Raw genomic sequence first — 25,597 nt, 5'->3', positions numbered from 1 at the left:
TCTGCAGGGTAAGTTCCATAGGAAGGCTGTCCCTTGCATTCCCAGCTTCCTGCCCCCAACCACTTTGCTGTGGTAACAACCTCATGAGAATCAAGAATAGTCTGGCTTGGAAGAGACCTTTAAAACCATCCAGGGCCATCCCCTGCCATGGACAGGGACACCTTCCACTGGGCCAGGTCATTCCAGCCTGGCCTTAGACACTTGCAGGGATGGGGCAGCCACAGCTTCTCTGGGAAGTCTGTTCCAATAACTCGCCACCCTCTCAGGGAAAAATTTCTTCCTAACATCCAATCTAAATATCTCCTCTCTCAGTTTGAGAAGATAGAACAGCTGAGCCACACAGTCTGTAAAGGTCACATGAACCCCTTCCAGCATGGCTTTCCAGCACCTCTCCACAACACAAATCCCACAAACCTCATTAACCCTTTGTCACAGTCTGACCTTCTCCACCACCCTGCCCCTTCTGGCTGCTTCTGCTCCACAGCCCAACTTCCTGCTCTGTCAAAAAGGGCTTTTCCATCTCAGGGGAGCAACAGCTTCATGGTGACTGCTATTATTTGCAAATAATAAGCAGAGACAGCAACAATTCCCACATTTAGCTGACAGCAAGTAGGTGGTCATGCAGTTAAACAAAATCTGTGAGGAAAGTGTCATATAAGGTGCCATTCCTGACTGCAAAATTGGCCTGTGGCAAGAAAAGGCATTATTTGCAGGAAAAATTATATATAAAATCCTTTTAGTTGTCTTGATATTTAGAGAGCCTCCAGCCCTCTTCTCAGTACTTGCACGTACTCTGGACTTCTCTGAAACAAGTCTTGGTGGCACAGAGCAAACTCTGCAGCTGGGTAGCAGTTTCAGCAGCTGTGATGCTGATGCACTAAGAGAAAGACCAAAATTTTACAGCCACAGACTCTCAGGCATTTATTTGGTTCCCACTATCACATCTGAGCTACTTTTCAGAAAGGGAAGAGGAAAGCAGCTGAACAAAGTCAAAGCAAGTAAATGTTTGCTTAGTCCAAAAAAATTTTTAATTGTTGGCCCCAGCTCAAAGGATTGTTTATACTTCTAGAATTTGAAGTGTGTTATCCCAGGAACATGGATGAAAAGGCATTTTTTATTCCATTCAGCTAAAGTAACCACAGACTCTAAGGTAGAACCTCCCTCTCTGGTGGCACCAGCAGAATCCAGTGGAACACGAGCACACTCATCCTCTGAAAAGGGCCTTACAGCCTCCTCACTTCAACACCTCATCCAGTTGAAGCCTCATTATGGACTGACCTTAACCTGATACCGGGCTCTGTGAGGAAATTCCACCCAAATTATATCCAAATCAGCTTTTGCCATTATTGTAACGTATGACAAAGCAAGATGAGCTTGCTTTGCTTCATGAAACCACTGGCATACGGAATCTGTATCTCCTTCCTTCCCTTTACTTTCGCTCCTTCTTACATTCCAGACAACTCTGTCTCACAATTCTCCAGATCTGCCCTGTCCAGCAGCATTGTTTCCATCACAAACTGTTCCTGGCAGTTTGGGTGCCTAGGGCCAGGGAGAGCAGAGGAACAGACAAGATAACAGAGGCAGTGTCAGCTCCATGACATTTTGTTTTACTGGCATGAAAACTGCACTGAACATCCCTTACACCTACAAAGAGCAAAGAGAAACCAACAGCTGCATTTCTTGACAATGCCCAAGTCCTTTTATACTCTGAACTGCAGAGATATAGACAGAGAAGTAGGAAACATTAGGAAACGGGACAGACAAAAGCTGATTTTCGAATGAGTAGTGAGTTAAAATGGGTTTAAAACATGTGAGCTCTGGTTCTCTCCAGCAGTGCCCAGCTCTGATGCCTCCCTGCATTTTTTCAGTACTTTAACCCCTTGTCCTGCTGCAGCTCCATCTCTTCCGTATTTGACAGGAGCTCTTGAGTCCAGGGCAGTGGCTTCCCAAATCTGCAGCCCCCATATGTGATCAAAACTTAGCCCCCGCCCTCCATTTATTCTGTGGCTTACAATATCTACATGACTCTAATTAGTCAGGATTTGCTCTCCATTGGGACAGAGCTGCAGGATATTTACCCAGAACGCCTGCTAGATCCCATTACTCCCTCTAGTTCACTCTTTGGTTCAGCACACACCTACAGAAGAGAGAACTCAAACAGCCTCTGCTCCCTCACCCCTGAGCAGCTCCAACACAGGTTGCAGGCATGACCAATAGTTCAGTGAAGGGACCAGGTATCCCAGAAACAGTTTGCTTTGCTGTTAAATACAATCCTTATTTCAACTACGGGAAGATGTGCAGAGCCAGCACCTTGAGCCGGAGGTGCAAAATCTGCGCCAAGTCACTGCTGAACCTGAAAGTCTGCCTGGCTGCTAGAGCTCTGTGAGGAAACAGCTGGCTTTGGTGCTTCCAATTAAAATATTCACACTTGGGCACGGTCCACTGCGCTGAGAAGGAACAACTATGCATTCCAGAGAGTGCAAATATCAAGGAACACGGCAGGCTGTTTTTAGGGGCACCTAGTGCTGGGAAACAGCCCAAACTCACCTGATGTGCCTATGCTGCTGCCTCTTGGCATCCTCTCCCAGCCTGTTGAGGGACGGCGAGCGGCTCCGGGAGGACGGAGTGTAACTCCCCACGGTTTTTACAGTTCCATTGGGATTACTCTGCATCTGTTGGAGCAGGTGAGGGGAAAGGCTGCGGTGCGAAGAGGCGGAGGAGGAGGCCGACCACTCGGGGAGGTTGTTGATGTTCAGGTTGTTGTCGCTGTTGGAGCGGAGCAGGATCCGGGGGGCTGCCAAGGTGCTGGGAGGCCTCCTCCTCCTGTTGGAGTAGGTGGGAGCCTCCCGAAAGGGCACTGTGCAAAGACAGACATGGAGGGTGATCTCAGATGATTTCACATTCATGTGTGTTTACCACCACGTGCAACATATGGCATTGTTTCTTCTGCAGAGACAGAAACTCCACCTTGCCAGCAGAGCTGAACAAATTATCGTTAGCATATCATGAAATCAAAAACAACAGAGCAACATTAACCTGTCAGGCTGGCTTGAATAAATGGTTAGGCAACACCAGTGCCATGAGCCTACTGAACACTCTGGACTGTGCTCTAGGAAATGGGTAACACCTCATTATTGCCAAGTTTGAGGCTCAGAAAGTTCATTTTCCTGCTGTGTTGTCACATTCGGTCAGAAAGGCACAGAACAGGGCAGCCCAGCAGCATTCCTGACGCATGGACTTGCAGCTTCCATCCCCCAGCTGGCATCCAAACTGGTCCACCTCACGTTCAGGCCTAACCTGAAATCTGTGAACAGTCACCTTATCCCCATCTTGCAGGTTAAAAATCGAGGACACGGCTTCCCGTCCTGGCAGAACTCTATTACACTGCTGCAATCCCCAGGCATTCCCCTCTTTCTAATCCTGGCATTCCTACCACATCCATTACTATGGTATATAGAGCAGATTACCCCAGGGTAATACACTGGCTCCGTCACGTGCTGTGGCCTGGGGGGAACACCTCAGTATCCAAGGGCTCCAAGAAACTCCTTAATGAAAGAGCCACAACACAAAGCAAAGCAAGCACAACACAAACCTAACTCAGAGCAGAGGGTCCAGCCTTCCATATGTGCTCCTGGCACACACAAGCATTGACACAGTTTTCCAGATCTCCTTTTCCCACTCTAGTGGGTCAGTTTGTCCCAGGCGCAACTTAGAAGGCGAATTCCCTAATAAAAAAGGCCCCTGTTATCACCAGATGCGATGGAATTTCCTGCCCTGTCATAAAGGAATTGACCCCCAAACCTCACCCTGGCCTTGAGCCCCATTATTGCAACTGCCCCCATTAATTTCTCTCAGTGGAGCTCGTGGGGTCGCTGGACCCGAGCCAAAGTGCACAGGTTTACATCCAAAAGTCACAGTGGCACAACTAGCAAAAGGCAGCCTGAGGGCTTCAATGAGCTGCTGCAATTCTCAAAGAAAAAAAAAAAACCATATTTAAATTGGGAAAGAAACCCCACAAAATATCATCCTACATGTCTAAAGTGCCAGTAAGTGCCATTTATAAAGAGCCAGAAATGTCTACTCATTCAATACCCTTCAAAACCACACAAAAAAAAGAATAAGAATGTCTGTCATACTGTGCAAGTAAATAAATTCACATAAATATGAATATAGATAAGAATCAATCTGTCCTGCCTTGAAATAGAGCCTTTAATTGAGAGAATAAAGCAAAATTTAAGGTTTCAGTGCAAAACTGAGAGCTTATTTATAGCATAAAATAGAGATGGAACTGCGAGTAAAAGAATGGTTTGTATCATTTGCACCAGAGTCAGTTTATGATTAGCTACAATTCTGAATATTTTACAACATCCTTTGTATTTCCACTGAGCTGAAACTTTCTCTAGTAAACAACTCGACAACATCAGAACAACCAAACATGGGAACAGCGTGCACAGAAAGGGCTTCAATTCATTTCCACGTTCCCTTTGGAATAAGGGAAATAGCCTTTAAAAGCTGTTAAAGGGGAGAAATCACCAAAGTCCAATGCTTATGCTAGACACCGGGCAGAAACTCTGGATAATTTTCCTGACGCTTCAAGTTTTTTCCCATTCAGTATTCCTTTAAGGTTTCAAAGCAGACAAGGGTGTCATGAGAGCACCTTGGTGCTTCAGATGTCACAGTGAAAGCCCTAGTTAGTGCTAACTTACAGCAAACTCACAGCGTTTATCTCCAAAACTGGCACATACAGACCCTTAGGTCAATGTGTGGGGCAGAGAAGCAACATTTCTACGTTCCTTTATTTTTGACATTTGGAATACAGCTCCAGAAATTACTTCACTGAAGATGGGGATCTTTCCCAGGTACAACAAAGCAGAATTCAGTCAAGGAGAACACACAAACTGAACATACAGGGGATGTTTGGCACGCTCAGGTTTGCTACCTGGAGGTCTAACTCTGTTCCCCCAGGTCACCGAAGTTTGCCTTGGATTTAGCAGAAATCGGGTCTGACCCTCAGATTTTAATTTGTCATGAACCTGAAAGCAGCCTGCCCAGCCCTTCCAGCCACAGGCTGAGGAAAAGGAATCTCGCCAGCGTTTTGGGGATGTTTACTGGGACTCTGAAGAGGCTGGTGGGATCCCTGCTGGTGGGAGGGGGAGGGAGGACAAGGACAGGGTGCCGGGGCACGGTGACAGCACAGACAGAGAGCTGCAGGTCACATCTGGACTGACAGATCGGAGAAACCACCCTCCAGGCGCCAGAGGAAAGGGATTCTTTTCCCTTACACACCTCAGGAGCATTTTACAAGCCCATTAAAGAGTTTAGCTTTCGTTTTGCTATTCATGTTCTGTTCTTGAGGAGACAACTACGAGCAAAATTAGCCTTTACTACAGGAAATAAATAAGGAAGGGGACAACTAATGACACCAATTGATGCGTGTCTAACACAAATCTTTTATAGAAAGAGTTAAAAATAAGCATTTCTGTGCTTCAAGTAATTAATATTCCACCCAACTGTTTCTTTTCCCCAGCAATCTGCAAACTGTAAGTGGGTGGATATTTTTTTAGCTGCTTCTTATCAGCATTATTTATATTATTTTCACAATTAAAAAACAGAACTACAACACAAAATTATGAAATGCAAATGTCCCTGCCTTAGTCCCGGTTGGACTCTGCTTTTCCCTAATATTTCACCACGTTTCAGAACTGCAAGGATAACTGTGGCAAAACTTGTTTGGGGGAAAAAAACCACTTGATATAAAATGACATGAAAATGCCTAAACTAATTCCATGACCCAAAAGTTTAAATTTATCATCCCTAAAAGCACACTTGAAAGTACCACATAATCCTTCCTCCAGCTCTCTGAATTCTATTCCTGGCACTTCATACATCTGAAGGGGCAATTCAGCACCATTCACTGATAAAATTCACCTAGGAAAATACCCCCGTATCTCCCAATGCATTTCTTAGGGAACAAAAACATTTTTATAACTACTTGATTCTTCAGAGAAAATCCTAAAAGGAATAAAGTCACATCCAGCTTTAATAACCACTAGCCTAAATGGACTAACATCAAATAATTTTGAAAAAGAAATCACAGGAACTGATCAATTATAGAGTCACTAAGCCCATTATATTAAATGTACACAAGAAAACACCAGTCTGAAACATCAAAGTCTTCTGCTTTCATCGCTTACCTTCTTTCTTTGTGAAGGCATTTAACAAAGACTTCATTTTCCCTTTTTACTCTAGCAGCAATCCCCTCATTATATAACCTTTGCAGGGAAGAAAGAGGCAAAAAAAAAAAATAGAAAAAATAAAAATATTAAAAATAATTATAATAAAAAAAAACCCCGACAATCAAGCTACCCAATTTCTATGTGTTCAGGCTGGCTGCACCCTGACATAAGCAGCAGGTTTCTGGGCACTGTGGAATTGCGAGCATAGCTGGGCATGCAGTACCCAGCGTTCTGGTGACAAAGCCCACCCCACATTCTGTCTGTCAGCTGGGAGCCAACTGTGCACAGACTGGAGCTGCTCAAAAAAAAAAAAAAAAAAAAAAAAAAAAAAAAAAAGGCAGCGCTCCTGCTCTCTCTCTCTCCCAGCATTAGTCATGTGAAGCTGCCGCCGCCACAGCCCCGCAGAGCAGAGAGCAGCCGCTGCTCCCGCTCCCAGCCCCGGGGGCCAAAAATTCCCATGGCCGGGCGGGAGCGGCACTGGGGAGGCACTGGAGAGGCACTGGAGAGGCACTGGGGAGGCACTGGAGAGGCTGCGAGCTGCCGGGGACCTGCCTTTGGCTCTCAACTTGCACAGCTGCCCTCGGTCCGCACAGCATCCCACTGTTCATTTGCTTGTTGCTATTTGTTTGCTTGTTGCTGTTTACTCACTTTTTGCTATTTATTTACTTTTCCCTATTTCCTTTCTCCTTCTGCTCTTCACTTTTTGCTGTTTATTCCCTTTTCCATATTTCTTTCTTTCTTTCTTCCAAAGAAGCACAAATCTCTCCAAGCTTCACACGATGACCACGTTAAGGATGGAGCCAAAGCTGCCACTCCACAAAATCTCTAACCTATATTCCTGTATTCTGGTTTGAAACAGAGGAGATGATCCCAGCACAGTTATTCTCCCCTCCCCTTCCATCACGCTGCAATAAAATAGAACTTCTTTTTGGACAGAGAAAGAATACCAAAAAGAATTGATCGAGCTCGTTTGGTAAATTCAGTGCAGATGACAGGAAACACAAGATGTAACCAGAGAAGTTTGGAAAGTCCTAATTCTGCAATAAAAAGAAACACAGGGATAGCTATGCTTGCCAGTGCAAACATGCTTCCAGAGGAAGAGCAAATAACTGAAACAGGCACATAGGAAGGAGGGGGAGGTGCTAAAAATCACAAAATTTTTAAGCAGATCCACTTAAATGTAAGACACAAAGATTCCAAAGGCTAGGAAATTTGCATTCTAAAAAAAAGACTAACCAATATTAAAATATTGCCCTCTAATAACATAACCAGTATAACAGGTAATAAATATTTATTCCATTTCAGGCTTCTCCACTGATCACTAATGCATCTATTTGGAAAATCAAGGGGTTTCTTACTGAGAAAACTGTTTCAAGAAAGACAGAAAATAAATTACTTAAATAGATATGTCTATGTGCATAGTGATCTCACAGTTACATAGCACTGAAAAGAATTACCAAGCAGAAATAAATTGAACAGTTTAAACTTAATTTAACATCCCAGTGTTTAATTTACAAAGAAAAGAATATTTCCCTAATATAATTTTACATTTTGGTTCAATTTATTTTTGAAAGCAACTCTCCTTAGCAGGTGGAACTCTCACCAGAGGAAATGGACACAGCACAGGTGCAGCATTAAACATCTTTATTTGACAGGAAAAACCCTTCTTCTTGAATTCTAATAGATGCAAGGCTTCCTAAAGAACAACTTTGAACTTTTATTCACTAACTTATAAATATGTGCATTAATTAGCTACACAGAAGAATCAATATAATTTCCAGAACAAGAATTGCTCCAGCAGGACTATGCCCCTAATCTGAATTATCACCCTGTGTGGGTTCCATTTTCTAATATCTTCATCCAAGCCCCTGATTATATTTGGAGCTACAGAACACAAAGGAACTGTGAGTGTTAATGGAAGCCTTAAACTGCCTTTTTCCTTTTTCTGGGTGTCAGTGGGGGAAAGCAGTGACAGCCCAGGCCCCCAAGGCCAGGAATTAGGCCAGGGAAGGGTTAACTCAACGCTGCTCATTCCTGTCTGCTCATATACAGTAAAATAAAAACAGACAGGCAACTGTAGTCAATCAAAATCAATCCCAGGGGGGATTTTTATTAGATTCTTGCCGGAGCTGTAACATTTCATCATCTGCAGGTTTCTAATCAGTGTTATAAAAACATCCAAAATATGAAAGTCACTTGAAATTATTAAGTTTTGTGGAAATGGTGGGAACTCTTTCAGACCTACACCATCAGAGAGATCACCTGATGAGTGATCATTTTATTCCATTTAACTGTCTGTCTTTCCCCCAGTGCAGGAAATATAATTTCTTCCTACAAGGCAGAGCCTCCTGCAATAACCACTATTGTACAATGGGAAAATGTGACAATCAAGGAAGTCAGCGAACACTTGCAGCTGCAGTTTTTCAGCTTCTCTCATTTTCACTAATAGCTTATTAGAATTTGTTTATTTGAACAGAAGTTCCAAATTCTTCGGTGCTGGGAAATTAAAAAAGAAAATATTGCAGCAGCTTCCACTCCTTCCTGAAAGATTTTCTGCTTCACAACTGTAGCCTCGGTATTATCACCTCAGGACAAAAGCTTAATAGTTTGACTGTGCTATGCCCAAGCATAATATAACCCACACACCATTAGCATCCTTAATCTATAAATTATAAGGAACCTTCCAAATAGAGGTGAGGTAAACCCTCATTTCCCTGCTCCTTTGGTAGGTGCTCAGAAAAACGTGTGGGAGCTCTACATGGGGGTGTCTCTGAGAGAAAAAGGCCACCTTAAACAGAAACCAAAACAAGGGCTCTCAGGTTAATTTTGGTGAGTATTTCTGGTGCATTTGTAACACCAATTTTTATGGGTGCTTAAATCCATAAACCCCATCAGAAATCTATGGAAAATCAGAGACTCACACTCTTAAGGACCTATTTTTAGGCACTTAGACGCCCAATATTCTTATGTAATCATCCCTCCAACACACCTTGAAGGTCCAAGGCTTCTTAGATAATGGTCGACCACAGCCATGATTACCATGATTTATTCTTCCTTGATTTCGTCCATTTTGGAGCTCCTGTCAGAAAAATTCCTCTAGCTGGTACATACATCTAGGTTCTTGTTAAAAATTCAGTCCTTAGCATGTAGAAATGCATTTCTCTGCACTATAAAGCAGGCTTCCCATATGCTAAGCCACCAAATGGAGAGTTAGACAAGAAAGGAGAGATTCAAATATAGACTGGAAAGAACATAAAGGCTCTTGGGGAAAAAAAAAGAAAAAAACCTACAACAACCTAGGCTGCTACACTGCTTCTAGATTACTGACTTATTCCAGAAAGCCACAAGGTGGTCATGAACACAGGCAGATGTGAGAGATTCGAAAGGACCCCACCTCAGAGAAACAACTGTACGGATTTTATAAAGCAAAGGGTTTGGTTGGGGTGTTTTGTTTCGGGGATTTTTTTGTCTGAATTTAAAAAAAAAATCTGTGGAGCTTGCTCAGGGAGCTGCAGTCAAGAAGCAGCACAGAGGCCACTGAAGCGCTGCTGGAGAGCCGAGCCTGGGCTGACCTGAGGTCACATCTCTGTCAGCAGCATCTTAGCACCCAGCGGCCCCTGGTATCAACCAGCTCTTGGCAGCAGCCTTGGGGCACTCAGCCCGAGCTTAAGGGTGGAACAGGGGCAGGAGACTGTGTGTGGGAAAGGACAGCAGAGGGATGGCTCGGGAACAGATGGCAGGAGTTATCAATTAGAAAAGAAAGCAAAAAATAGCAGTGGGAGTTGCAGAGCCATGTGCCAGACAGCCCTTCCGTCACCGCCGTGCCCAGGCTGTGCTCACTGCGACAAGGGCCAAGGAACCCGGAACCCTCCCAGAAAACCAACAGCAAGGACCTGGAAAGGCTCTGGACATGGCTTCATCAGAGGCAATCTCTTGTGTGCTGGAGAGATCTGGCCACAGAGTTCAGAAGAAGACACTTATTTTATACTGTACTTACTCAAAGCACAGGAGGTGTATGTGTCTGATGGCACATCCCAAGGGAATTTAAAAGTTGATGAATCCACAGTTGCCACATGTAAATTAAATTAAAATCACAGGAAATTAAAATATTTTTTCTTTTTTTTTTTTTCTTTTTTTTTTTCCATATTCAGATGGTTATAAATTAGCCCTCACTGAGATTAAAGCACCAGTGCAAGGAAAGGATTCAAAGAGCTGCCTGTGTCTGAGAAGGGAGACCAGTTCACCTCAGGGCTTTACTTTCAGATGCTCACACATCAGGGAGAGACAGAGGATCTTCTGGTTAGATCACATTTAAAAATTGCTAAGTATTGCTTCAAAACCTGCTACATGTCAGAGCAAATGTCTGACATCTCTCTGAGATGTTGGAAGATGCTAAATACAGAAATTATGATCCAGAAGAGCTTGAATAAGATTCAAAAAGAAAAATTACCAGGCTCTATGTGGCAATAGCTGCAAATATCTGAAGCTCTGCCTGCAGCAATACAGATACACAGATCGGAATTTACCTGAGAGCGGTAATAAAGCCTCTGTCCCCAAGGATGAGAGGTGGCTTTGTGTGAGGAATCTGGGTCAGGGGTGCAGAACAATAGAAGGTTAAAAGGTGGGGAAATGAAACCCTCCAAGCCTCTGTGAAAGGCTGGAATCGAGGAGTAAACAATGGCCAATAATGAGGGAAATGTCTTGCAAGTGGCAGCTTGAAGAGAGAGAAAAAAGCAAAAGCAATGAGAGAAAGCTCCAATAGCTGAAGGGAAATTTAAAAACATGATTAAAATCTATCAGCAATGTAGAAGCAAGCAGCCAATCTGAATCAAATATGTCTGGCTGGCTTTCATTCTAACAGGTACATTGCTACAAAAGAAGCAACTTATCCAAATAAAGCTGTGTATTTTCTGTAGTTCTGGTTGGGAAGAATATTCTCCCTGGAATGGGAAGGCCAGCTCTGACAAGGCTTTCTGAAGGTTTTATACTCCCAGAGCACTCACAGCCCCTCACTTTTGTTTTTCGTGTTTGGGTTGAAAGTAGCATCCACTCTTACTCTGAGTAATACAAATAACTACAACAAATATTTGTGCCTATCCTCCATCCATTTGTGCACCCTGATAACACAGAGATTTCTCTGCTGGCCATGAAGACAAGGAAAAACAGAATCTTTTAAAAAGTAAATAGTCCTGTGAACACTTTCAGAAAAAGGCAATGGGTGATTTGCAGTCAACAAAACACAAAACTACTTGTCATAATTGATTTCTTTAAATACGAACTGGGCTTATTTCAAGATGTGTTTTCATCAGCAAGTAGAACTCCTCCGGAGCAGTTCATCTTTACACAGCAGCAAACACTGAGTAACCAGCTCCTTACAAGTGCCATTGAAGCAAGAGACTAACAACTTGTACAGTATTTGGACAGAAGGATACATTTAGCTCAGACGATCAACTTGAACTGAAAGCAGTCAAGTGTGAACCCCTGAAGCTGCATTCTTTTACATCCAACAGCAAGAGAGAAAATAGGAATCAAATATAATTATATCCCACTACAAATTCTTCTGCTCTCTAAACAAGCTGGTGAAAGGATGGTGCAACTCTCCCCACTAATAACATATCAGGAAATCTTGTCCTGATGCAGCAGCACTCAGGACTGAAGTACACAACAAATTAATTTCACTTCTGGCATTATGTATACATTGAGTTGGAAGCAAATATCACCTAACATCAGGAGGCTGTGCATATCACAACCCACGTAGTTTATGCTGGAAAAAAAAAATATAATAACAAAGCTGTGTCATTCAGAGAGAGAATTTCATGGCTGGTGGTTCCAGTAACAAAGACTCTTCTGCTAAGTCTGACACTGATGGGCCTCAGATGCAGCATTTGAATTTGTGGTTGCAGCCCGATGTTGCAGAAGAGAACAAGGACAAATGAAAGCACACAAGATGCTCAGCAAAACAACTGCACCAATATTAGGTTGCATGGTGCATTCGTGTCCTGGTGTTGTACAGAAAACAATCTAATTTTGCCTTGGTGTAACTTTCTTCCTACCAGAAGCTCTCCACAAATTCCTCAAATCATTATGTTGTTCCAGGCTTTATTCAGTGATTTGATTTCACTGCTTTAATCTAAGTGTGAACCTCTTTAGTAAATAGTGGGACAAAGCATCTGTGCTTCTGAAAGTGTTGGTGGATCATGTCAGTTTTATTTAGAATAACACCATTTTCATAACTGAAAAGTGTATATTGCTCTCAATGGGAAAAAAAAAAAAAAAAAAAAAAAAGACTGGACTCTTGAAGAAGTTTCAAAATATGTAACTGGTCAGATGTTAAAGTTCATGCATGAGTGTGAGGTAGCCAAGGCAGGTAGGGTAAGAAAACAGCAAAGAAAGAAATTCAGAGTATTTTCTTTTAGCTCCAACCCCTCCTTCTTCTCCAACTTTTAAATTCAAGTCCTTCACTCCCATTTTTCAATCTCATTTTCCCTTCTTCTCGCTGCTACAGTTGCCTTTCACTGCTTCCCTCACCAATTCCCTAAGGATAATCTTCCTGCCACCCAGATTCAACAGGAAATAAATAGCATGTAACAGTAGACCAGGAGAGAAAATTTCTAGAAGATACCACGTCATGGCAAAGTTACATAAAAGGGACAACCAAGACAAACGGATGGGAAGAGAAGAGAAGCTGGACACAATAAAACAGCATCTAGAAGAGGAAGATTCACGGGAGGTCGCAATATTTAAATGCATAACAATAGTTTAAATAACCCGAAGTTTAATTGTGAGGAGAGGAGGGAACAATCAAGCAGTAAATACAACATTACTGTAAATTTTTACTGGCTTATTGCCCTTTGAGGGGAATTCTTTCACGGAGTAAAGAATACAGCAACTTACTGAGGAGACAGAACTGGGCTTGAGATGTCAGCAAAGGAATTTAAACTCTGGAAGCTTTTCCCTCTGTTGGCTGGCTTCCCACAGGTACTGCCACTTTATGATGTATTTAATAACAAAAACCTGCATTGCCACTTTCATTCTCATTTTACAGCAGAGCCCATTTTTATCCTGGCAGAAGCATTGATAAGCCAGAAACTAAGCACCAAGAGAACTGAATTATTGACTCTGCAGCCTCCCTGAAGCCCAGGAATCTTCAAGGAGTGAGAAGAGAATTTAGGGAGAGAATCCTGGTGGGAGTTGTGACTGTAGACAGCAAAAAGCATTTCTGTGATTGTAGATTTTGCTTCTCAAACGTGGAACTAGTGAGACCCATCATTATGGTACCCCACATTATCCTCACCACAGTTGTTCTCCTCTTACCTAAGTGACTTTCAAGAATTCTTCCCCTGCTCTTATTCTTATCATCTCAGTTCCAAAATGGACCTAAGAATCAAATAATTCACACTAACACTTCTGAGAAAAGGCACATTTGGGTTACCTGAGCAGAGATTCTCCCAGCTGCAAACTTCCAGTTGTCTTTTCTGCTAAAGATGGGAGATACACAACAATTCACCCCCCAAAATATCTTCTCAATAGGGGATTGCAAGCTCTATCCAAAGTCATGTTATTAAGTAGGATCTTTAAAAGATAAAACCCAATAATTTAAGCTGATAATTGTCTCACTATCCTTAGCTCCATTTAGACATTTGGTGTTAAATAGAAACTAAAACATTGCTGACTTATTCATTAAAATAACAGTATTTTAAATTGTATTAGTAGCCTACATTTCTTCATCTCAAAAATAACTGCTAATGAATCATGCTGGTATAACTAAGAAAGGATAAAAAAAGCCTGTATCCGCTGAAGCAGGGGGTTATCTCTGTACAAATATGTAGGTGTTTGCAGCATTTATAATGTTCTCAGTGCTGAGTCCCATTGAGAAAGGAAAGCTTGCTCACTGAAGGGGTTTTTGAGGCGGATTAATGATTTAAGTGATGCCACAATACTATCCCTGCTTCTCCTTCACGACATCACGTGTGCTTTACAATATTTGAAGATGTTGAGGAAAGACTTCTTTTCCCGTCCTGTTTCCTGATGCTTCCAGCAGATTACATTCTGTGCTGACAGCTGGGTTTAGATTTTATGCAACAAGAATACAAAAAAAAGGACTGTTATTAAATAGGTTAGTAAGTCAGAGCAGGTAAATAAAATCAATTGAAAGAGTAAAGAAGATGCAGGCTTTAAACCCATCATCGAAAAGTAATTTTATGTAGAAACTATTTCCGAAGCAGTGCCATCTATTCTTACGTTCCTGGCATAGATCTGATGTTCATTAATTCAGTGGAAAATGCATGGCTGACATCCAAGACATTACTAAGAAAAGAGAAGAGTTCTGGATATTATTTGGCAGTCCCACCCCCGGACATCATGACTACTACAATGAAATTTGACTTCCGTGTTCAAGCTTCAAAATAACTCTGTTTTCTTCCCGACAAGAAGTGATGCAAATAGTGCTAATGCACATCCCTAAAAAAGAATGGGATCAGAGAAAGGAGAGGAACTGTATGAAGATGAGAACTGCATCATGTTGCTCTCTACTAAGTCACAGTATCTCAGATACAGATTCTTGATGTTTCTGAGTAGCTGCATTATGTGTTTAGGAGAGGACTCATTCTCACTTTGGTGTCATCTGTACACTGGTGACATGTGTGTGACTATTCCATGTGTCCAGCAGCACTTTCATTGGAGTAAGGATCATTTGGCTACAGAAGCACATCTAAATTAAGATGATGACTGCACTCACAAATTCAAGGCACAATTCAGGCATGAAACGTTTCAGGAATAAACTGTGCATCTTTATAAACACAAATAAGGGCATGAAGAATACACTGTGTATCCAGAGGAAAAAAACCTGGATAGGACAGAAAACATAAAACAGGATGACATCAAATACGCATTTCAGGTATTAGATTAGGAAGCTTCAGCTAAGAAGTGAATTCAAATCACTCGCAGTATTTTTTGTTGCTAGAGACCTAAACCAAAGGAAATACCCAGCCCTCAGCTCCACCAGTGGACACCAGGGAGTTTCACTGGGAACAATCCTGCAGGCATACCCAGCAGCTCTGGCTTCTGAGGAACCACTGCTGGAAACAACAGAGAAGGGACCACAGTCCCCAGGACACCTCTGTTACAACAGGAGACAGAAACACAGAGATTATTCTCATTCCCTGTGTCAAGTGGGGGTCAGGAAAAGCTTAAAGTCATTCCCTCAGCTGGATGATGACTGGTGGAGGGTGGTAAAACAGAATATTTGGAAATTTAAAAGCTGAGGGATAGTTCTATAGAATCCCCTCAAGTAAATTTTCCATAAAGTTTTAACACATCTTTCTTGGCAAGAAATTTAGAGATGACTAACCCTAAGTCCCCCTGGCTAGGACCATGCTTCACTTTATGTTGGGAAGGAACATCAAAGGAATTATTAGCAGAAAAGGAGAAGAACTAAAGGGGGCTCACACATCTGCGATCAAGAAATAAAGTGGAGGTGGAAGGACTGGAAGGCAGGAAGAAAATACACCAAAACTGCAGTGGTTCCCAGCAAATCTGGGCGATGCAATCTGGAGGAGTTTCCAGTGGAGCAAATGCAGATGGGTTACTGCTGTCAGACGCTCAGTGACTCAGGGAAGAGTGTGTCAGTAGTACACGAGGCAGCGCATGCCCCAGTGCTGCACCAGGGAGGGAAGTGCAACCCCTGAAACCTCACTCAAGGTCTGAACACCAGGCACCAGTTTAAGGATTAATCAAACCATCCAGCAGCCAGAAGCAACACAGGAAATAGTGAAGGTGCAGGAGTAAGCTGTGATTTACATTTATGCAGGAGAGACGATGAAAAGGAAAGGCTGTGAGGATCCAGTGAGAGTCACAGAGTTCTGACACTGGGACAGAGGCACCTCTTCTTCTATGGGTTGTTCAGTAATGAATAAAGAGAAAGACACAACTGTTTAAATCCTAGGCCCGGTAAAGGCAGTTTATTTTTTTGCTCTGGACTGTAAAGGGACTGGAACTTCAGTCAGGAAATAAAGAACCATTTGAATGATGCAAGCCAGGACTGCTCCAGAACCAGAGAAATGGACCTTTGTAGGATAACTAGAAGAGACTAAAGGAGATCATAAACTGCCAGGAGTGGACAGCCTTATTTGCAAATAGGTGTTGCTGAGTGGTAAATAACATCAGAAACAAACTCCAGATTCTCTCCCTTTACCAATACCTTACTCTGCCTCAGTGTAGATTTGGGTTTCAAATCTCACTAACTGAGCCTCCCTGACCAATTTTAACCTTCATCTGTGTTCCTGAAAGGGTGAGCTCTCAGGGATTTTGTTGCTATGCACTACCATGGCTGGGAAAACCTTTGTAAATCCAATTGATCTTTCTTATTTCTTCTGCCACTCTCCACCACAGGAAAAAGGAGAGGGGGAGCAGCTGTCTCCCAACTACGATCATTTTCTTGGCTTTTACACCTTGACATCTCTCAGTATTTTGCATTTTCAGTACGTACCCAGAGCAGGTGATGCCTAAAGCCAGGGACAGAACAAACCTCCCAACACAGCACTGCTAATGCCAGTGAGAAACACATCTTCACTAACAGGGAGCTCTGTAAAGAAAGGACATGCAAACACACAGAGGAGAAAAGCAGAGGAGAAAAGAAGCCCCAGGGGCTAGGGACTGCGTTAGCAGTGATGAGTAGACCCCAGAAGCATTTAACTGCATGCAAAGGTAGTGTAAGGGCAGAAAGTTCAGGGAACTGGCTGGTAGAAAACAACACCATTGCTCCAGAAATGAAGGAGCTGAGGAAGGACACTGTGAGGGAGGGCTGAAGTAGTTAAACAGGAATCTAAGGCTTAGTATGAGACAAAATATAGGGAACATTTTTGAACAACACGAAAACAAATAGAAAAGGAGATAGGAAATCAAAACAAGGCAGCAATTTAATACTGATGGTGATAATCACAGACGGGTATTTCTGAGCAAACAGGCACAGACACACATCAGGGACATAAATCACCACTGTGCCCTACAGCAAGTGGTCCCTGTCCCTGGTCTGTGGGCTTCAGGAACTTTTCAAAACACAGCGAATTGAGGAAAGGCTCTTAACTTGCACAAGGAGGACTTACCTAGCTTGACAGTACATGCTAGGAACTCCCAGGGAATTTGGGAGGATCCCAGCAGCTGATCACACTGCAAGATGACATTCCAAGCTGTTCATGCCAAAGCAGGATGATCCAAAGTAGTGATTTCTGCATGCAGTCATGCAAGGCACACACAGCTAGCGGGACTTTCAAGCATGACCACAGCAGAAATTCCTTTGGATAATAGAGACCTCCAAGGTCCTTAAGCTAGTATGGGGAATAAAGTGATGACAGGGATGAGAACAAGCATTATAAAACAACTCTAGGTTTTGTTCCCTTCAAGAACAGAGTAATTTTTTTAGGAAGGGACTTACTCATTACTAATCTACAGGCATTAAAAATTAGTGTCCTTAATAAGCTGGGAAGGACACTGAAATATTTAGAAGAGTACAAATGCTAAGTAATTCATGTAAGTAACAAAAGCACTTTAGTGGCAGAACAAAATCCAGCAAGCACAGTTGTGTGTATTCCCAGACCAAGGAGCAAAAGGGAACATAGCTCACGTGTGATTTCTGGATTCACCACTCAAAAAGCTTCTAAGTCCATTTAATTGAATTCTGAAAGATAAACTTCACTGCAGTACAGGCTTAAAACCAATTAAAAAAACCCTGAACATACTAAAATGTACCTTTTTACAGCAATAGGCACCAACTACCTGGCATACCATAGAGATCTGGCATATCTATGCCCCTCATCACATGGTGGTTAATTGTAGTTAAGTTCGTTAATTTTATTAACTGCTTAGATTTTTCATTATATTGCTACACACACAAAACCCCCCACATTATTTGTACTTGGTGACCCCTCAAAACATCATAATTCAGCACTCAAAAGGACTGGGTTCTTTCCATATATATTTAAAACCAGTTTGACTAAATAAATATGTTTCATTTCCAGAATATTGTAGGAGGACTAGAAAGAAAGAAAGAAAAAAAAAATTAAATTGTACCCTGGGGAAAAATACCCACTTCTTCATTTTTCAAGAAAGTATCCTGACCTACAGTAAGAAAAATCTTCCAGAAATACATCCTGGAAAAACCAACATTTTTGCCCACTGTGATTTGAATATTCTAATTCTGTCCAGTTGCATGTCTCTGTGAAAGCCATCATCAGATCATTTTCTGTCCCATAGCAACCACTTTGTTTTCTCAGGGAAATAAAATATTTTCACCTCCTCAGGCAATACCTTCCTCTGCATGGTTCCCTAAATGAAGCTGTTTGTAATCCAAAGCTAACATCCCAATTTACACTGGTTTTCTCAGGGATTTATACCAATGGATGTGGAGAATAAAGTGCTAGCCAGAGGCTTTTCAAACACTATATATGTGTGTATGCCCATAGCAAGAAAATTCCACATTTTATATAGAAAGCCTGGGTTTTTAACAACATTTCCTTATTTGAAATTACAGATTCAAGCTATTAATTTACATCATTAAACAATTATCTGGAAGAGAACAATGGAAAGAAGAAAGAGGTATTGTGTAACAGTTTGAAGGTGCGATGAAAAATTATGTCTGAATTTACTGAGTAATAAGAAAGTAAACAAGCCACCAGAGACTTTCAGGCCACTTGAGAGGATCTTCCTGTAGCTGTCAGAGGTGACAATTTCATGGTAATCCATAAACCACAGGGCTCCTGGGCAGAGCCACCAGTTCTCCAACAAAGGTTCTCAGTTCTTTACCCCAGCTCTCTGTGGAGCTGACTTTGTCTTTAAAAGGGTTTCTTAATTATTAAATCACACTAAAGTGACTATACCTATTTTAAATAATTCACTGATGCCGTTTCACTGTGCAAGTCACTGCTGAAATTTCCCACAGGCATTACACAGAAGCAAACATGAAGAGAAACACAGAGTAGAGTAAAAAGCCACCAAAGCAGTGGCAAAAAACCCCACAGAAGCAGAATTTGTACCAAGCCATCCTGTGACTTGCTGTGATCACCTGGGAGCTTGGGTGCTGTCCAGAACGTTGCCTCCATTCAAGCATAAAAGGACTATCACGAAAAAAGACTTTAAATTTTTTTTTTTTAATTTGGTAATCCTATTACATATTTCTGTGGCATCAAAATATTACTGATTTAGAGTTTAAACAATGAGGGGCACTGGAACGTGCAAAAAGTCTCCCAAGGGAAAGCTGAAATGAGAGATGGAAGGCTAAACAGGATGCAAACACCCACGCAAAACTTTGTAGGAAGAGAGTAAGAAAGAAAAATAAGATTCAGCTGGCTGTTGTACTACTCCAGTTGTTTAGGAATCTTATTTCTCCACCTGAATTCTGAAAAATAAACACTGAGAAGATTAAAAAGGTAAAAAAGCCAAGATGAAATGTGTCCATCTCTATTTAGCCAAGCTCTTCAAACCAGTAGAGAAGGAAAGCTAGTAGGAACCAGTTTGTTCTCATGGTAAAATTTCAAATGTTTTGTCATTAAGCTTTAATGCAAGGCAAAGGCATGATCCGAACAGCATTTCAGTGATGATGCAATGTGATGGGTGCATTGCATAATGTCACAGGATATCAAAAGATGTGTCCTGGTGTAACCTCCTTCGCTCCCAGGGAGAAGCTCCTGAAAATGCAGGAGGCTCCTCACAGCTTGGAAGCCGTTACTGGAAAGTTGTCACTTGTTTTCAATAACTGAGCAGGATTTGTGACTACTCAGCCTCAGTGGGGCCAAACCCTTCGTGATGAAACTCTGCTTTCATTGGCTTCTACCAGGCTCATCCTTCTCCTTCCATTTGTTACGATCCCTGGCACATGGGCAAGGAAGAGAAGGGGACAAAATCCACCACAAGCAAGTGCTGTGCTCCTTCCTTTGGGGGCTGACTCAAAGCTGCACTAATTAAACCAGAGCCCCCCCAGGAGAGTCTCATATTCCATCAGTCAGGAATGCCTGGGACAGAGGCACAGTTCAGTCACCGTGTGTCCTGAGACAGAGAGGGCTGATCCAAGAGTTTGCTGGGCTCAGGGAACTGCTAAAGCACCAGGTAAGTCAAGCCCAGATCAGCTCAAAGCCGGCAAACAAATATCAATTGGTGGAAGCAGGACTAGCAGTTTTGCAGATTTGTTTTCTAACCTGTTTTGCCTTTTTCATTTTCAATATTTTGTATTCATTCCTTTGCACATTCACCCTTTTAAGAATTAGGTCAGCTCTCAATGCCTTTTTTAATAGATGAAAGCTGATGCCACATACTGTGTGTTTATGAACAGTTTATCCGTTAAAGATGGAGCAGAATTAGGAACCCCTGAGATATTAATTCCTTGTTAAGTAATTGTCATGGCAGCTTCTGACAAGAACAGAAAAATGTCATAAAACTAAGCAGAGCTAAGCAGTCCTCAAGATAATTTCCAGCTTCTAACAAAACCGGAGCAGGTACACCTATACATTCCTTTACAAAGCCTGTAACCATGGTAGGAAAAAGCAGCACAATTTGATTCTGACAACCTGTAATTCCTCATGACAACACAGTTTGAATAAAAATGTTAAAAAATCTCCAAGGCCGCTGCATAATAACTTCAAACCCAGAAACACAAAACCTAATCAAACTGCATTGAAAACTTCCTTCAACTTAGGTGGGGCTCAGGGGCAAGGCTTCAAATATTCCTGTTACAGCACAGCACCACTTGGGCTGAAATAACATTGAATGCATGGAAAATACATTGGGGAAGACTGGAGAAGAAGTTCTAAGGGGAACTATGAGCATATAAAGGCAGGAGATTGGGGATCGACCACCAGGTCTCCAGGATGGAGAACAGCTTCCCACCTCGGGCAAAGAGCAGAGGACACTGCCCAGGAACTCAGAGGGTGGACAAACTGAAATATTTTCATTAAAACGCTGACTTCACCGAACTCTGCTCCAGACCGCCCTCATCGTCTCCAAAATCAAGAAAGGGGCTATTGGAAATATCTAAACAGCTTTGAGTGGGTCAGGATCGCAGAGGCAAATTAAAAGCTGTCAGCTCTGTCAATACTGGAGCTTCTAGGCAGTGTCACTCTTCATGAACACCAGTCCAAAGGAATTTACATCCTGGCAATTTCCTAGAGCAACATGGAACTACACACTGAGAAATTATTTCTTTCTTTCAGGCACAAGCGGTAATAATCTATTTTATTCTAACCGAATGTCTCTCCCCAATTTAAGTGACTTATCTCCAAACAACAGAGAAGCAAATTAAACTATAATGCACAACAGTTATCCCCTATGATTTATTCCTCTAAAACGTTCTGTACAAGCACCAAGGAAAACAAGGAATCCGAATCATGTCTTACTCTTGTGATGGAAAACATACTGGCTAATCCATCCCTGCTGATTTTAGAAGTTTATTTGGGTTTTAAGAGAACTCTGAGTGAGGCTTTTGATGCTCCAACACGCCTTTAAATTCTGGAAATAATTCCTTTGATCTAGAATCAAACACTCAGTCCCATTCACTTCTGGAACTCAGATCCACAAAGTGATAAAGTAGATTTGAAGTGTCAGAAGCGCAAATACCCCTAAAACAACACAAAGTATGTTTAACATTCCCTTTATGCTTTTGATAATACTCAGCATCCTGAAAAATCTCAGATTTCCTGTTCTTTTCTAGAGAATTGGAAGGATTTTCTTCCAAGTTTTGAGAACTTCATTACTCTAAAATGGCTTCTGTCACTCACTGCACCATGAAAATGGATATGTACATTCCCAGATGTCCGGACACATGTCCATGGAAAAGTGGGCTTGCTGTAGGCATACCACAGGAATTCTTTATGTAAGCTTTCCCCATCTAAACTGTTCTTGATAAACATTGTACAGGAATAAATTTGAGTCTGTATATTCTAGAGCCATCCTCCCTGGAATTCTGCATGGCTCATGCAGACACCTTGCAAAAGCCAGAGCATCATCAAGGCCATTGGCTCAATTAAATTCCAAGGCTGGGATGATCAGAAGGATATTAATATCCAAATCTGTTGACTTCGAGGAAAAAATAAGGAGGTTTTTTTTAAAATAATTTAAAAAATTCCAGCCTACAGTGATCAGTGAATTGTGGAGTCATTGCAAATCACATTAAAACATCAACACACTGAAACAAAGTAAAATAAATCTGTATATTAAGCAATAAGCATTTCCATTAAAAGAGCCTGGGAAAAAAAAAAACCAACCTATGTGTATTCATGGAAATAAAACATTCTCTTTTTTATGCAGAAGCTTTCTAACCACAGCTGTCCTTTTTCTGCTGCACATTTACTGGTTTTCCCAGATAAAAAGGATGGTAGGACCACATGGAGCAGCCTACCTGCACACAGAATCCTTGCTGAAGTATCATCTGCAAGAAAACTGGGAGACAAGGTGCTCAACTGCATTATTTTTCCTTGACAATCTAAATATCCAGTACTCCTTGCAGTAACATCACTTTAAAAATTAGAGTGTTTACTCTCAAACATCTCAAGAAGTCACAGCCCTTTTGGCACAGGGACTGGGATCCTGCAGCATTTAATCACTTCTTGAGATAAATTACTTGGTATATATTGGTGCAATATAAAACATCTTAGGAAGATTATTCTATTAATCATAACAAATATACTAAACCCACTTTATTCCATCCATCTTGTCAAGGTTCTGAAGGCCAAAGGTGGAGTTTGGAGTCATTCTGAGCCCGGTATTTTTAACAGAATCATAGAATGGTTTGAGGAAGGAATCTTCAAGATCATCTTGTTCCATCCCCCTTTCAAGGGCAGGGACACCTTCAACAAGCCCAGGCAGCTCCAAGCCCCCTCCAACCTGGCCTTGGACACTTCCAGGGATCCGGGGACAGCCACAGCTTCTCTGGGCACCCTGTGCCAGAGCTTCAGCACCCTCACAGGGAGGGATTTCTCCCTAGAAATTCTCTTTACTTACCACCAAGTTTAGCTCAAGTCAACAGGTTATGAGTCTGTGAAGTCTTTCCTTTTGGGAAAGCTGTGCTCCTGAAGTATTCCATGTTTCTTTATTTTGCTTTTACCAGGAACAAGAGCACCAAAATCAGACCTTTCTACTACGGCCCCCAAACAGAAAAATAACTGTGGTTTAACCCTTACCTGACAGCAATGGATTCCAGGGACTTCCACTTGGATATGGGAAGCTGGATCCTTTAAGAAGGGCAAAGGAACGAAGGCAACATCAAAAAGAAGTTAGGTATCAGAATTCCATGTTAAGGGGAGAATTTGAAAGCAGAAAGCCATAAAAGCAAAGCTCTTCTGATGGCATGATTTGAAAATGGAGAATTGGACAGAACAAACATCTAGAGGAGATGAGGAAGAAACTTCATTTCCTCTTAGTTCCTCCTGCTCTGCTGTCCCCGTCACTCTGAGCATGAAATGAGAAAACGATGATGAAGAACCAGAAGGTCAGGAAGAGCATTAAATGGGATTAAGGCTGGCACAGGAAGGTGGCACAGGACTTGGAAGCCTGGAATATCTTAGTGATATACCTGGAGCAAAGAAAGGCTGCTTAGAGTGACAAATGTGCAGGTCAGGGGCCAACATCTGCAGTGGGGGACAAGACACCGCCACCACCCCTGCCCTGGAAGTGCAGCAACACCGGCACAAAAAGAGCTTGCAAAGCACATGCTGGAATTATTTCAAACTTAAACAACCTCAACATGATTTCCCTCTTTCCTCTCTTTTATTCTTTGGTTGGGTTTGGAGAATTCGTATTTTACAACCCGAAAACAGCCCGAGTATTTTCTCTGCATCTTTTCAGCATCAAATACCATAAGAATTTCACAAAACACCTATTGGACTGGTTTTAAATATTTATGACATTCTGTTATTGTAGCTATTAATCTGTATCTGCTTTTTAAGCAGCTGCACAACTCAGTGCCTTGTTTACTACACGGCCCTTACAATTTCACTTGCTTCCAATCTCTTACCTTTTAAAACATCAGACTGGGGTGAGTTTGAAAGCATTATTTTACAATATACTTTGCTACAGTTCATGTCTGGATGTCTGTAATTCCAAGGAATATTGTTACAGTTGGGGAGAATTCTGGTTTAGAAGACTGTTTTGTTCAGTGGCATGATTCCATATTTTAGGAAGCTCTTTTTAACCACACTCCCACAGGACTCTCATATTGAACACCATTATCTAAAGTACTTATCATGCTTAAAACAGCCCTGGAAGGCTTCACATTTCACCATTTCAAATAAATATTTTGTTTAGAAGGGTTCATAAGTTTCAAGGTTTTGATATTTTAGGGATCCAATTATGATCTTGAATAAATGCCCTATAAATACAAGACTAACCCCAAGCAAACAAGGACAACTGTTGTGCTTTAATTTTCCAGAAATCTGGAGCATCAAAGGGTATTTCTCCAATAAGCTGAAAAAGAAGCAAGTATCTGCACAATCCAGGACTGAAACGAGGGTACAGTAGGATACGGAAATGTCCCTTAACAAATTAATAAGGAAAAATTTGAAGAGGTTTTTCTAATAAGTGGATCCTGATGGGTTGAACTGTTATTTCAATTATTACAGCATTTAATGTGTTTAGCTCTACCTCCATGAAACGTTCCACATGTTACACAAAAGAATTGCCTCTATCTGTGCCCCAAGGCTGCTAGAGCAGGGAAGGATACTCCAAATTACCTCTCTGGGAAATATTAAAGAGCAAGAAGGAGGAGTGAGAAGGAATCAGTGTTCTGAGCTGACAGGAGTGACAGAGAAATAAATTTTAAAAAACTCCTGTTCCTGATAGTTTCCAGGAAGCTCAAGCAGCAGGTACAACAATGTGGCATTGAAATCTCGAGGGGGAGTCCTAAGGAAAATAAGCTTGTGCTGGAAAATTGGCAACTGGCTTTTTCATTCAAATAACAGGTAGTCAAGGGGAAAAGAAGAGAAAAAGCAAACATTGCCAATATTTTGGCACTTGTAGGAGTTCTCCAAAAAAAGCATATCTAGGTTCTCTCCAGCTTTAACCTGAGAAAGAAATGCACATTAATGCTGCAAAGGAGCTGACACTTCTAATCTGCAGCCCACTCAGCCAAGGAACATCCACTTATACACCCTCATGCATTATTCACCAGGAAAATTGAAATAATCTACCCGTGGTTAAGCAGCTCGGAAGCAAATGCAAATCAAGGGAAAGCAGTTGAGAACGAGGATCATTCACAATTCCTGACACTCCTCCACAAGGCTGGAGCCTCCCGTGGGAGCAGCCAAATCATTACAACGCCAATCCCGGTGGCTGTGCCTGGGAATTGGCCTCTTTTGTCCTGCTGGCACAAGCACTGACCTGTG

The 25,597-nt window shown here is 41.9% G+C and overlaps 1 protein-coding gene across 1 annotated transcript in view; it reads right to left on the bottom strand.

Moving 5' to 3' along the window:
- The window catches only part of SHANK2 (SH3 and multiple ankyrin repeat domains 2), a 243,135-nt gene that overhangs the window by 171,062 nt on the left and 46,476 nt on the right, over positions 1-25,597 (bottom strand). Inside the window, exon 10 of the mRNA XM_066320448.1 lies at positions 2,548-2,857. Within this exon, the coding sequence (XP_066176545.1) occupies positions 2,548-2,857 (310 nt within the window). The remainder of the gene's footprint in view (positions 1-2,547; positions 2,858-25,597) is intronic.

This window comes from Sylvia atricapilla, chromosome 6 (assembly GCF_009819655.1).
Source record: "Sylvia atricapilla isolate bSylAtr1 chromosome 6, bSylAtr1.pri, whole genome shotgun sequence".
Taxonomy (NCBI): Eukaryota; Metazoa; Chordata; class Aves; order Passeriformes; family Sylviidae; genus Sylvia; species Sylvia atricapilla.
Note: the sequence above shows the minus strand (reverse complement) of the source record. Positions and strands in the feature narration are given on the sequence as shown.